Source organism: Schistocerca nitens, chromosome 2, assembly GCF_023898315.1.
Source record: "Schistocerca nitens isolate TAMUIC-IGC-003100 chromosome 2, iqSchNite1.1, whole genome shotgun sequence".
Lineage (NCBI taxonomy): Eukaryota > Metazoa > Arthropoda > Insecta > Orthoptera > Acrididae > Schistocerca > Schistocerca nitens.
The window spans coordinates 509,877,093-509,891,966 of NC_064615.1; the positions used below are offsets into that span (position 1 = coordinate 509,877,093).

At 38.3% G+C, this 14,874-nt stretch overlaps 1 protein-coding gene across 2 annotated transcripts in view; it reads right to left on the bottom strand.

The window, feature by feature from the left end:
- LOC126236489 (arf-GAP domain and FG repeat-containing protein 1) overlaps positions 1–5,472 on the bottom strand; it is a 118,717-nt gene extending 113,245 nt beyond the window's left edge. Inside the window, exons 1-2 of one of the 2 annotated variants that reach the window (XM_049945840.1) lie at positions 5,344–5,468; positions 5,034–5,256 (exon numbers count right to left, since the gene is read on the bottom strand). In XM_049945840.1, the coding sequence (XP_049801797.1) occupies positions 5,034–5,197 (164 nt within the window). In that variant the 5' untranslated portion in view covers positions 5,198–5,256; positions 5,344–5,468. Of the gene's footprint in view, positions 1–5,033 lie in introns of both variants that reach the window. The other variant, XM_049945841.1, reaches the window with a different exon arrangement.
- Between the last annotated feature and the right edge of the window lie 9,402 nt (positions 5,473–14,874).

Genomic DNA, 14,874 nt, shown 5'->3' on the forward strand with positions numbered 1-14,874 from the left:
AAGGACCTTCAAAATTATTTTGTTATAAAGGATCATTGCTGTAACAAATATTTGTTACTTTCAGTCTTTTGTGGTGGCAAATGGAACAGGACAAATTTATTTAGCCTTTTTTATTTTCATACAGTTTTCACTATTAAACTTACATGGATACAGTATATACAGCAGTGTGTCTAATACTCACCAAACTTCTTTACTCGGGAATGAAATCATCAGTCATTTTACTCTGCTGTTTATCTGCCCAATACACACTTGCTAAATTACATTCCATATTCATTATTTCATTTGCAATTTCACTGCTTCCTCCCCAGCTTCATAGAACATATTCCTGGCTTCTAATGTATCACTAATGGTAGGGACACTCTCTCCTCCTCCTCCCCCCCCCTTCTTCTTCTTCTTCTTCTTCACCTCCCTCACTCACTCACGGCACTATGACCCCGATTCTTCACTTCATTTCCAATTTCGTCTCCAGTTTTCACTTTGGATGTAAGAAGCTCATGCAATTTCGTCTCCAGTTTGCACTTTGGATGTAACAAACTCATCACCTACTGTTGCATATATTTCATAGTCGCGCTGATTGAGAATTTCACAGTTGATTTCTGGCAAAGATGCACACAATGGCAGATCATCAGTGTCACTGAACGTGTCTTTAGTTTCAGCAGCATGAACGAAACTGTTCTTGATGGCTTGGGCTGTGACCCAGCTCCAAGCTTTAGTAATGCATTAGTCACTGACTAATGTTTCATCTGAAACTCTCAAAAAATCAATATTCCTTACTTTCTTACCCCTCCTCCACCTGCCCCCCCCCCCTTCTTCTTCAACTTAGTTCGCATTATATATTCGATAAATTATGATGTGAATCTATGTCCGCTCTTGGAAATGGTTGCTTGGTTGATTCAAGTGAGGGGACCAAACAGTAAGGTCATTAGCCCCATGATCTAGGATGGCAGAAATCAAGGCAGAACCAACACAAACAGCACAGTCCACTCAAGGGAAAGGGATAACGGTACACAGAGGGAAAAGACTCTTGAAAATATTTCTAAATTTGTTTCACTATTATATAACCCATTTGAAACCTTCCAGTGTGCCCCAGTCTCTTCCGTGTATTCAACTTCCTTCACTGTTCTTAAACGAAGTGTCTGCAATTAATAAATTGTGGGCTGTTCAAAAAGTATACCAGGAAGTTTCCCCCCTTTCAGTCCTCTCCATCTGTGGTATATTGTGGCATTGTATCTATCTTGGCTATGATAATATATTGATTATATTGTTCACACCCATTCCCATTTTTTTGGGTCATTATTAGACCAACTTCTGCACTAACCAATTTTCTTTTGACCACCCTATATTCTCCTTATCATAAGGCCCATTCTTCCTGCCAATGCATTTCACTTCTTATCATTTTATCTAACTCCAATCTATTCATCTCTCTTTAGTTTGTCTAGCCTATCAGTATTATTAATGTATCTGACAGTTCATGCTCTGACCTGTAAAACATCAGATTATCAGATCTACTTTTTATTCTGGCAATAACCACTACTGATCCCTGCCCAAATATGAATGGAGGACTATTTTACTTCTTGAATATTTTACCCCAGAGTACTCCTTCACTAAACCACACAGCAGAGTTCCATGCCCTCAGAGTATATAACTGCTGTACTTTTTCCCTCACTTTCACAGATTCCACAGAACCAGCATAGTAAGACCATATCAGCTCAGGTCAAAGGAACATTCAATTCAGAAAGCCAATAAATTGGAGGCACAATTGCTAGCTAGTACATACCTTCAGAGACAAAATGTGTACTGCCACCTATGGACACACACCTACGTGTTTATCACATCACATGGGCTATTTGGATTCTCTTACCTGATACCAGTTTTCCTGAAGTATGAATATGGGAACTTGCCCTTGAACACATCTTCAAATATTGATTCCCCCCCCCCCCCCGACTCAATTTTCATTAACAACACATTTCTTTTTTTATTATGCAGGGTGCTTCTGAGGTTTTTCACTCAACTTACAGACCTAGTCTTGACACAGTTTGTAGGGAAGTAGATCAAGCTTCGACTCATATAGGACACTAGTACCAAATCGCCACCATCACAAGTGCTAATGACAGTTGTAGGAAACATGGCTGTCTTCACTGATGGCATGCATGTTCACTGTGTGTTTTGCTTTGAAGAATCAAAGTCTGCAACAACTGTGCAACATAATTTTCATTAAGAGTATGGTAAAGGACCTCAAAGTGTGGCTACAATTTATGAGTGGTATAAGAGCATTGTTAAAATCCTGGTGTTTGGTTTGGTAAGGTATAAAAAGTACTTAGTTGGGTTAAGTGTTCTACACGACACCACTATGATTGATTTTTATTTGTCCCATTACTTATCTTTTGTACTCATATGTATATTTACATTTAAATGTATATTCTGCAAACTACCGTGAGGTGCATGGAAGAGGGTATGTCCCACTGTACCAGTTATTGGGGTTTCTTCCTGATCCATACATGTATGAAGCGTGGGAAAAATGGTTGTTTGAATGCCTCTGTGCGTGCAGTAATTATTTTTATCTTATCATCACGATCACTACGTGTGCAATAAGTTGGGGTTTGTAGTATATTACTGGAGTAATCATTTAAAGCTGGTTCTTTAAACTTTGTCAGTAGACTTTCTCGGGGTAGTTCATGTCTATCTTCAAGAGTCTTCCAGTTCAATTCCTTCAGTACCTCTGTTAAACTATCCCACTGTTAAACAAACCTGTGACCAATTGAGTTGCCCTTCTCTGTAGATGTTCAATTACCCCTGTTAGTCCTACCCGGTACAGGTCCCACACACTTGAGAAATATTCTAGAAATGGTCACATGAGTGACTTGTAAGCACCACTGTTTTCCCCAAGACTGAACCTATGTGATCATTCCATTTCATATCCTTACAATGTTTTAACCCAGGTATTTCTACGAGTTGATCAATTCCAACAGTGACTCATTGGTAGTCATAGGATATTACATTTTTTTGTTTTCACTTTGTGCAGTGCAAAATTATACACTTCTGAAGACTTAAGTTGCCAATCACTGCACCACTTTGAAATCTTATGAAGATATAACTGAATATTTATGCAGCTTCTTTCAGATAGGGCTTCATTATAGATAACTCCGTCATCTGCAAAAATCCTGAGTTCCAACATACTTCCCTTTGGCACACCTGAAGCTACTTCTACATCTGACCATGACTCTCCATCCAAGATAACATGCTGCATCCTCCCTACCAAAAAGTCCTCAGTCCAGTCATAAATTTCACAATACCCCATATGATCATAGTTTTGACAATAAATGTAGATATGGTATTGAGTCAAATGCTTTTCGAAAATCAAGAAATACAGCACCTACTTGATTGCCTTGATCCAAAATTTCAGTATGTTGTGTGAGAAAGGGACAATTTGGGTCTCACATGATCAATGTTTTAAAAATCCATGCTGGTTGGCACTGACGAGATCATTCTGTTCAAGACACGTCATTATGTTCAAGTTCAGAATATATTCTAAGATTCTACAATAAATCTATGTTAAGGGGGGACATTGATAAAAAACACATACTATTTCAAAAAATCACCAAATCCACAGTTTTGGAGATATGGCAACAAAGCTTTGTACCACGCTTTATATGAAAGTAACAAATTTACATATAAAATCCTTTGATTACATAAAGAGGCATAAAGTACATGGAACTGCTGGTTGATGCAAATGTGAAGGATTTTATCTATTTCGTCACTTGAATATTCTCTGCAAGACTTGTCTAGTTACAGTACATATCCAAACTTTTTATTTTTGCAATTAACTGTTCAACGTTAACAAATTTCTTAAGGTATCCCCAAACACCACAACAGTAAGTGAATGAATTGCTGTAGGCTACATGACAACTAAACTACTGTGGACAATATACAGTACTTTGCTTCAAAAAGAAATGAACAAAATTCACAACTATTTCTGACAATGTCCTTTACACTTCAATAAAACTACATCTATATATATACTCCGCAAACCACCATGAGATCCATGGCAGCAAGTACATCACATTGTACTAGTTATCAGGGTTTCTTCCTGATCCATTCACATATGGAGTGTGGGAAGAACAATTGTTTGAAGGCCTCTGTGCATACAGTAATTAATCTTATCTTTACAATCCCTGTGTGACCGATACATAGGTGGTTGCAGTATATCCCTAAGAGTACGTCATCAGTTTTTTAATACAATGGACTGGTGTTAATAGAAAACAAGTATATGTAACAGTACATGAAAGAACAGTTATACCTAACACAATGTGACAGTGCATTTACCAAATAGATTTCATACGTTGCTGTCATTCTTTATTAATAAAACAGGTAAGCTGTCCCGTAACTATTTCCAACTATATGCCTCCATGCTTTGTGGTGCATCAATGTGTCATATTCTTATGTGCTGCCAATGAACACTAAAACCCAGTTCTCTTAATGCCAATGTTTATATAAACAACAGCGCTACTTAAACGGCTTCTGGAGAGGACCGACAACAAGGATGATAACTAACTCTGAATTAATAGTTTGGTAACATTAATAGGTACGTCGTAAAACAGGGTACGTTTGCGTAAACAAGGTACAAAATCAAAATTTCAACGCTTTTGAGATCAGAATTCTTGATTTAAGAGAGAGCTATTTGTTTTTTTAGTCAGCGAGAATGAGAGTATAACAAAAATTGAAGTAGCCATGTAATGAAACAGCCTTGTAAACACCCAGTAATTCACAGCGGAATGGGGGCTACTGTGCCTTCCCGCAAAAGATTGTTTTTCTGATAGGCGTTTAGATTACGTTCGCCCCTTTTTCACACTAGCACATGCAAAAAAATAATTCAGCACTAATAATGAAATATTCATATGTCGTTAAAATGCAACCGCACCACGATGAGAGGCAACAGCAATGTTACAAACAGGCTGTCAGAACCCGCTGTCAGTGGTGCATTTGCTGTATAATGAAGTCTTTTAACAATTAAGTGATAGCAGTTATACACTTACAGCATCCCCGAGCATGATGTGCAAACAAATGATCCAATTGTCATGTTCACGTAAGTCGGCCCTCTCTGATGACAATCAAAACACTCTTTGTTTGCTGGTAACGACACTAATTCCCGTAATATTTTTAAATGCTTCTCATCTTGCTTCTTCCGTGCGGAGGCCATGTTGCATTTCTCTTCTTTATTCACCAGCGCACGTCTCTCAACTACAACGATTTGATGGGCTGCAACACAGATATTCAGGGGCAAAGGTCGTGGAACTGTGCCCTGTCGTCGGTTAGACAGTAGAACGCTTAACACGTTATAGTTACATCAATAGACTTTTTTGCCTCATATGTATTACTCAAATCGCCGTTGTCAGCCGCCCAACTCGAGGTACTACCCATATTCCAGTACACAGCCAATATTCGAGGCACAATGAAAGCCAGTTACCTATGCTGTTTAAGCAAAAATAAAGATACTAAGTTAAATTCTTTGTAGATTCGTGTGCTGCGTGAAAGCATTGGAAGAACTGCTCATTTTCTATCTGGCATTATCATTGTAAGGCCGAGTATTTTGTTTTAACTTTCACCAAGTAATCAGAAACTGAGCTACGACTGATGTTAGACGAATGTTAGGCGTCTTTTTGAAATAACTTGAAAATGTGAACAAATGATATTGCCTGACAATGTCTTGTCTCCCTGTGGGTCTACTTATGCATCTTCCTTGCATCTCGACATTTTATCAAAAATATTAATTGAAAATAAGCATTAAATGTGTGAAAGGACGCCCACAAGTTGCCAAACAACGAGTAGTGGAAATGCAGAACTTTAATGTTTCTGAAAACGAAGATCCTTTAGAGAGAATTACACCGTCGCTGTGCGCGCATATTTTGAAACTGATTCACTATTTTCGTTATTCTGAAAAAAATCCCACACAGGTACGAAAAATCAGCATAAGCAAGGCTTACGCTTATGAAACCTATGACAACGTCCCAAAAAAATCTTTTTTTGCCTGGCCCCAGGCTACAACAGTGAATATCTGCAAACAATGAAGTCAATTTATTTCCAGCATTGTCATGTTTACTTCAACTTATTTCCGTGACTAACAGAGCTTCGCAGATTTTAATTTTTTTTCTTTCGGTTTTCAAAGGAAGTATGCAGTATATCTCTTTTTTTTTTTAACATTCATAGGCAGCAGTCGAATTGTGGGATTACTCGCACGCCGAAAGAATCACCATTTTTGAGCGAACAGTTTCTTGTTGTTTCACCTGTACAGCAGTTGTGTGAGACCATAAAACTGTTGAAAAAATAAAATCTGGTTAGTGTTTCGAAAAATACTACCTTGATTAAAGAGTGGACAGCCTTCTCCACTTAGCAAGACATAGTACTAAGTGGCAGAAACTCTCTATAGGCACTGAAAATTACTGTTTGTTCCATGCTCTCCATTTGAGTTACGAATTTAATTGTTTTTATTCAGTCAAGAATTCTTTACTCATTATGGGACACGTAGTTGTCCATAACACACACACATCACTTTGGATAATACATAGACAATACGTTATAGATACTGCAGTAACAGAATAACTGAATGTCAATGTTAATACACAGGATCCCAAGCTCGAATTTGGAGCAGCAATTTTTTTTGTTGCTTTCAAGTTTTTGGTATTTGCATGTCGCAAAAAGTTTCTAAGTGAATAGGAGCAGTGAACTTATACTAAATATACACTGAGAATTCTTAACCAAAGAGAAGGAATAAATAACGTAGTTTATCACTGTAAGTCGACATAGCAGGATTTGTACAGTAAGTTTCAAAAGCTTATGTTCTTATTGACCAGACATACAAGTTGTCTTTCGCCCTTTTATTATGTTCATCAATATTCAAGTTTTTCTTTTAATCTCTTATACGCGCTCTCGTTTCTTTCCAGCTTTCTGGAACAAAAAATTAGGTAAATGTTGAGACTGAAGGCTTTAGAGAGAGTGACAGTCAGTTGAGCGTGTTGTATACCTCTTAAAGCTCAATTTTTAGTCAATAAGGTGTGTGAGCTAAGTGATGTGGTGTCTGTAATGTTATTCCACAGTAAATAAAGCGGCGGAATTCGGGAAAGTAACCAATTGTCGCAGCCTAGAAATTGGTTTTATAGCTAGGAAAACATAAGCTAAAACATATTATATTCTGTATTGCATTTTATTCCTTTACGCTTCTGCTACCTGAAATCATATCAAAGCACATGTCTAATAATGTTGTTTCTCCTGAAGTCACAGAGCTCTTTGAGTTTATTGACACATATATGTTACAGGCTTATTTGAGTTCAGCAGTGTTTTTTTCTGTGTTTGTTAATAATTTATTTCCTTCAAACCAACCAATTTGTTGTCTGTTAGCCTACGTATAGCTGATTGTAGTTGCATATGGGTTTTTCTCTTAGGAAAGATTGTCATCTGCAAAGAGGGAATTTATTAGTGACTCAGTATTGAGATCTAGGATATTTCTGTAGCTTGGTTCTAAAAGGGCCAATGTCAAGAATCTTGGTTTTAAGTTATAAGCTTCTGAATATTTTTTTTCATTTTCTGACAACTATTAACAATATATTTGGGGCTATTTGTTACTATCATTATAGTAAATCAACCTTACTGAAGCTTATTTTTAATAATAGATTTCTAAAATTTTCAACTTTAAAATTGAAGGACTTAGAGGACATTGGCCCTTTTTAACATAATGAACTCTCTTAAATTATTTGACATTGCCTTTTTGGACATCAGGGTCAGGTACACTGAATAACCAAAAACAGGTAATTTTAAGGTAAATATTTCCTTGTACTCATTAATTAAATCACTTTATTCATTCCTCAAGAATTTAATAACTGATAGCAATTGTTAAAAACTATAAAACTCCTCCTGAACAGGCCATGAAGGCCCATTGGTACCAACTGGCCGCCATTTCATCCTCAGCCCACAGGCATCACTGAATGTGGATATGGTCATCACACCACTCTCCCTGCCATATGTCAGTTTCTGAGACCAATATCAACTGTTACATGTTCCAAAAATCATATTTTATCACCGAAAATCATGAAAACACTGTTTGGTCTCATAATCAGGGGGAAACTGTTTATTCACATTTCTCAATATCAGACAAATAATTTGCATACACTATGGTTGATACTGTAAAAGGGGAGAGAAAAAATAATCATTCATTTCCATCATAATCAGCATCCTCATCCTCCCCTTCATAAGATATCTGTTTATCTTTTCATCTGACTGTGTATTGGCTCTCAGATGCTTCATGAACTGTATGTAGAATGGACGACTGCTTACATTGATGTATGAAAGGAGATTCCTTAATTCCTTTAATTCCTTTTCTGAAATGGGTATGATGGCATCAGAAATAGGTGCAAGTTTTGGCATAGACGAGTGTCGAGTTTTCTTTCTGTTCAGATTTATCATCTTGAATGCTTCTTCTCAGGAGTAACTTTGTTTGTGGGAGACAATTCCTGGCATGCCTGAGTGATACTTCTTCCATTTTATCTTGTTCCAAACAACAGGATTCCCTTCTGTGTTAATTTTGTTATGCAGATAATGACTTCTCATCAAGTCTTTAAAGTTGTAGAAGTCCTTTTGTTCCACCTCTATTGCAGTTATGGGTGGCTTTTGGGGAAACATGCGTATTAATTTGGTCTAGTCTCTTGGCAGTTCTACTTCAACGGTTGTTGTTTTCTTTGTCTTCTCAATGGCTGCATGGACAGAGTCAACTTCCAAGTGAGTATGTCCAACTTCAAGAAATTTGTGGTTGATTTCCAAACGTCTTTCCTGAATCATGAATTCTTACACTGCTCACAGAAACATGATGGCAATAAAAATATTTCTGTTTTGTTTGGCACACTAACTGCTGTACAGGTGTACCTCAACAATTTCGTTGGCCAGTTTCATCAAATATTCATATAGGCAAGAAGCTATTTCTTGGCCACCTCTTCCTGCAACTGTTTCATTCCAAATTTAAGATACTGGAGAACATTCTTCATGTCTCCTTATGTAGATGGTCAAGTTGAAGGTCCAAAGTTGTCTTTTGCCACACCACAGCATAGGAAAAGTGTGGGTAGACATTTCTGCAAATCAAAGGCCAGGGTTACTACACTGGAATTCTGCTCAGCTTTCCTTTTATCATTGTCTTTCTGATCGTAAGCAGCCTGGGCAAAATCCAAATGTTGCTGTCGTTCCACCTCAACTTTACAGCAATCAGCATCATCAGAACAATTCTTGAGTAAAATGGCGTATTTGTCACATTTTGCACAAGTGTCAGTCTTCAGTTGGTGGAAGATAATATGCTTCACTTCTTCGCTTCATACCATTGGTTTAGCAAAATTCTTGATAGAGCCAATACATTGCTGAAATACTCAAGTTTGAAGATAAACATTTTTTAGAAGAATGAGATCGAGAATAATGGCTTTCGTAGGAAGGAAACATGTTAATGTGTTCCTTTATTAAATCAATGTCGTCAGATGGAATTTTCGGACGATTAGACTGTTTACCACATTCATCTTCACAACACTCCTCCTGCATAGCCCCGTCTTTTCTCCACAATTATTCTTACCTTCATTTGTGTGAAAGAAAATGTACTAAGGAACATATTCTCACATACTTCTATCTTAGGTTGCAAGGGACTGCAAAGAAAGTACTTCCTGGAATATTTTCGTCTGCTTGCAGTTCCTTCTACATCTACATCTACATTCATACTCCGCAAGCCACCCAACGGTGTGTGGCGGAGGGCACTTTACGTGCCACTATCATTACCTCCCTTTCCTGTTCCAGTCGCGTATGGTTCGCGGGAAGAATGACTGTCTGAAAGCCTCCGTGCGCGCTCTAATCTCTCTAATTTTACATTCGTGATCTCCTCGGGAGGTATAAGTAGGGGGAAGCAATATACTCGATACCTCATCCAGAAACGCACCCTCTCGAAACCTGGCGAGCAAGCTACACCGCGATGCAGAGCGCCTCTCTTGCAGAGTCTGCCACTTGAGTTTTCTAAACATCTCCGTAACGCTATCACGGTTACCAAATAATCCTGTGACGAAACGCGCCGCTCTTCTTTGGATCTTCTCTATCTCCTCCGTCAACCCGATCTGGTACGGATCCCACACTGATGAGCAATACTCAAGTATAGGTCGAACGAGTGTTTTGTAAGCCACCTCCTTTGTTGATGGACTACATTTTCTAAGCACTCTCCCAATGAATCTCAACCTGGCACCTGCCTTACCAACAATTAATTTTATATGACCATTCCACTTCAAATCGTTCCGCACGCATACTCCCAGATATTTTACAGAAGTAACTGCTACCAGTGTTTGTTCCGCTATCATATAATCATACAATAAAGGATCCTTCTTTCTATGTATTCGCAATACATTACATTTGTCTATGTTAAGGGACAGTTGCCACTCCCTGCACCAAGTGCCTATCCGCTGCAGATCTTCCTGCATTTCGCTACAATTTTCTAATGCTGCAACTTCTCTGTATACTACAGCATCATCCGCGAAAAGCCGCATGGAACTTCCGACACTATCTACTAGGTCATTTATATATATTGTGAAAAGCAATGGTCCCATAACACTCCCCTGTGGCACGCCAGAGGTTACCTTAGCGTCTGTAGATGTCTCTCCATTGATAACAACATGCTGTGTTCTGTTTGCTAAAAACTCTTCAATCCAGCCACACAGCTGGTCTGATATTCCGTAGGCTCTTACTTTGTTTATCAGGCGACAGTGCGGAACTGTATCGAACGCCTTCCGGAAGTCAAGAAAAATAGCATCTACCTGGGAGCCTGTATCTAATATTTTCTGGGTCTCATGAACAAATAACGCGAGTTGGGTCTCACACGATCGCTGTTTCCGGAATCCATGTTGATTCCTACATAGTAGATTCTGGGTTTCCAAAAACGACATGATACTCGAGCAAAAAACATGTTCTAAAATTCTACAACAGATCGACGTCAGAGATATAGGTCTATAGTTTTGCGCATCTGCTCGACGACCCTTCTTGAAGACTGGGACTACCTGTGCTCTTTTCCAATCGTTTGGAACCCTCCGTTCCTCTAGAGACTTGCGGTACACGGCTGTTAGAAGGGGGGCAAGTTCTTTCGCGTACTCTGTGTAGAATCGAATTGGTATCCCGTCAGGTCCAGTGGACTTTCCTCTGTTGAGTGATTTCAGTTGCTTTTCTATTCCTTCATGTTTGTTCCTCAAATGCTCCACGTGTTTCTTTTCCTCAGACACATGATTAGCTATGAACTAATTTTGAGCTTCTGGGGAGAATTTGTAATATTCTATGAACATCTCCTCTCTCTCATCGTCATTTACTTTTCCTCCGCAATTTTTCCTGCAGTTGCACGATGATTTCAGAACTTTAGCAGGTATAACTTTTCCTTTCGACATCACATATTCATTTCCTGCATTCTCAGTTCTTTCCTCCGATTTTTCTCCCACAATTTTTCGTTTCGCTTTCTTTTTCTGGATGAATCCTATGGATCACATTTCTTCATCCCCCTTCCACTGAACATTGCTGTTTCATTATCATGCTGCTGTTGAATTAGATCAATGCCTTCAATCTTTGAAGACCTTTTAACAGTCTTTTGTACAGCTATATTCCCTCCATCATTGCTTTCATCACTACTTTCGCCACCACTTGGAACATATTCATCGGAATCTTCAAATACATTTTCATCAGAACTTGAAATCACGTCTGCCAATAATGAGGAACATGCATTTCCGTCTGTACTGGTGCTGGGATGGCTTTCAATAAAATAAAAATGAAATAAATTTAATAGGTGGTTGATAATATTTTAGATTGGCATCAAGTACAGATACCAGTCAATTTATGGTCTTGTGTTGGAAAAAATGCTCCTGATAGCAGTTTATTTTAGTAAACGTACCTTCAACACAAAGTGAAGACTTCAGCAGTTATATTTCAGGTGCAGTTTGCTCCTCAAGCTCTTGCTTATCACCTCTGTGAAACATGATCTTTGTGCCCACCAAGACTGTCTAGACCCCTCACTAACAATGCGCCGAATGGTTAGGGGAATTGTTAAAGGAACAACTCCTATTATTGTTTATTCCCACCAGATTTAAGTCCAATGTCACAGCACTGTTTGGATTGCTGAAACCATGTGTCAGCAATAAAGGACAATATCGACATTGGCCCTTCTTATAAGAAAAGTAAAATAAGAGGGAGAACCAATGTCAAAATTGGCCCTTTTATGATGATTGGAAATTCGATAAAATACTTTGGGGCTTACATCTTAAACCCCCAGTATCTCTCATCCTATGTGGCTTAGACACTGGTCGTTTTTCATTAGGAATAGCACATGAAACTATATGGCCTACACCAATAAAACCAGTTTTGACCTATATTGACATTGGCGCTTTTAGAACCTAGCCACAGATTTATGTAAAGGAAGGAAAGATTTGGCCCAAAATTAGATACATGACAGACTGTACTTTTTTCCCAAAATATAAATTAGTATTTTGATTTAGCTTTTGCTACTTCATATTTTTGATTTATCAAATGTGAGATGTGTTAAAGTAAATAAATCACAACTGTGTGTTTCCTCACCTCTCCTATGATGGTGCTTGGTTTTGTTTTATATGAATTTATGTGTTCCTAAGAGTTATTTTATATTCCATGCTTTTACTCTATGAAGTTTTTTGTTGCTATGTGTTACCTTTTAGATATTAACAGAAGAAGATCACTGTTCCTAAAGGTGTTGTGTTCTTGCTATAAAATTATATCGTTAGTTCACCACAACAGGTTATAGGCCCAGGTTTGAACGCTTCAGGTAGTGAAAATTATAATATCCTTTCGCCAGACTATTTTTCCATTTACTAGGATATTCGTGAGGCTGCAAGATCTGTGGAATGGTAGTTGAGTGATGACAAGTCGTACAAACATTCGCAAGTCGTCAAGTGAACATCAGTGGGAAACATGGAAAAGGCAGATTCAAATTCGTTTAAAGGGACATTCTCTTTATTCGATTATAGACGGTACACGCCGGTGTCCGTCAGTGGCAGAAGGAAGACGAACCGATAGGCGCTGGCAATGGGACAATGCTCAGGCAGCTCGTATCATTGGCATGGCGCACAATGAGGAACCTGCTATTCAAGTAAGAAAGAAGACTCAAGCAAAAGAAATTTGGGACACCCTTGCATCAGTATTTGAAGAATATTCATTGCAGCGAATATATACGTTGTTCGATTGTTTCTTTGAAACGTCAAAAGATGACGTCACATGTATAACAAAACACACATCGCTATTTCGAACATTTTCCATCACATGCGCAGTGAAATGAACAAAATTAATCCAAATGCGACTTTGCCCCCTTCGCTGCTCCACCATCGTATTTTCAAAACATTTGGACCCGAATATCTGTTTTACAGGTCGACCTGGTATCGTGTTCCTGAATGTGAGCAGAAGACAAAGATTTTTATTGAGAATTTGCGTTGGATTGAGCATTCGCTAGTTACACAGGCAGCTGGTGTTTTTTCATGAAAATCAGAATCGGGCGAGCAACACCAAAAACCGAAGAAATTTGCAACATAGGGGAGTAAGTCAAAGAAGAAGGAAAACCGTACAGGTTTGTATTGCAAGAAAGCTGGACATATTATGGCAAATAGTCGAAGGCACATGGTCTCAGAAGAAACAAAAGCGACAACAAACAAAAATAATAATTCGAGTTCCAGTTTAAAAGTGAGCAGCAAACCAAATACATTTCTAGGCACTAGCTTGCTGTTTCATGTTAATTTTGATAGTGTAGATTCATGGATTTCCGACCCTAGCACGACACATCATATTTTACCAAATAAACGGCATTTCGCTACTTTCGAAAAGTTTCTGATTCCACAGTGTGTACAGACATCTGGTAAAGAAATTATTTTGCATATGAGACTGTCAGTAGTCGTATCGAAATATTCATAAACAAAAGGTGAGCACCAGCTTTGCTTGAAAATGTGTGGTATGTACCCAATGTCAGACACCAACTTTTCTCTGTCCGACAACCTGCACAACATGGATATAATGTGACTTATGATAACAAAGGTGCTATCATTGGGCAACATAGCGAAATAGTTGCAACGAGGAGACCAGTTGGTTCAGTATACATTATGAATATGCGAGTTTGTCCTCCGGATTCACAAGTAATGATTAACTTAGCGGCTTCAGAAGACAACTACAATGTTGGCATGAGAGACTCAGTCATCAAGATAAACATCATGTTCAAGATGTGCTCTCTCGTTTCGGTACATCAGTTAAGTGCACTGACACCACATCGTTTTGCAATGCTTGTGTTCTTGGCAAATCCTACCGCAAACTATTTAGCCATCGCAGAGATCGACCACAAATTGTCAGTGAGTTGATCAATGCATATGTTAAAGGACCAATGTCTGTTGACTCTATAAATAGCTTTCGGTACTATGTGATTTTCAAAGATGATTATTCTCATTTCGTTCAGATATTTTTCATGCGAAATATATCAGAAGTGGCAAACAGTTTGAAAACATTTTTGAAGGAGTGTGATGCTTTTGGTCATAAGTTAAAAGTATTTCGGTCTGAAGGCGGAGGAGAGTTTAACCTTCTGTCGGGCGCGGTGTTTGTCGCAGCGAGATCGGGCGCGGTGTATCAAATTGATCACACTGTTTATTCACGTGATCATTTATTAAATTCTGTTCACAAAACATATTATAAGTGCCAAATATATTTAAAGAAAGACAAAGATGACATACGAGCACAACTGCAGTAGAAATATTCATCATTCAGATTTATTATCGTCAATGTTGGGCTTTAGTAACAAATGATAAAAACGTCGCTTTTTCATTTGCTTCT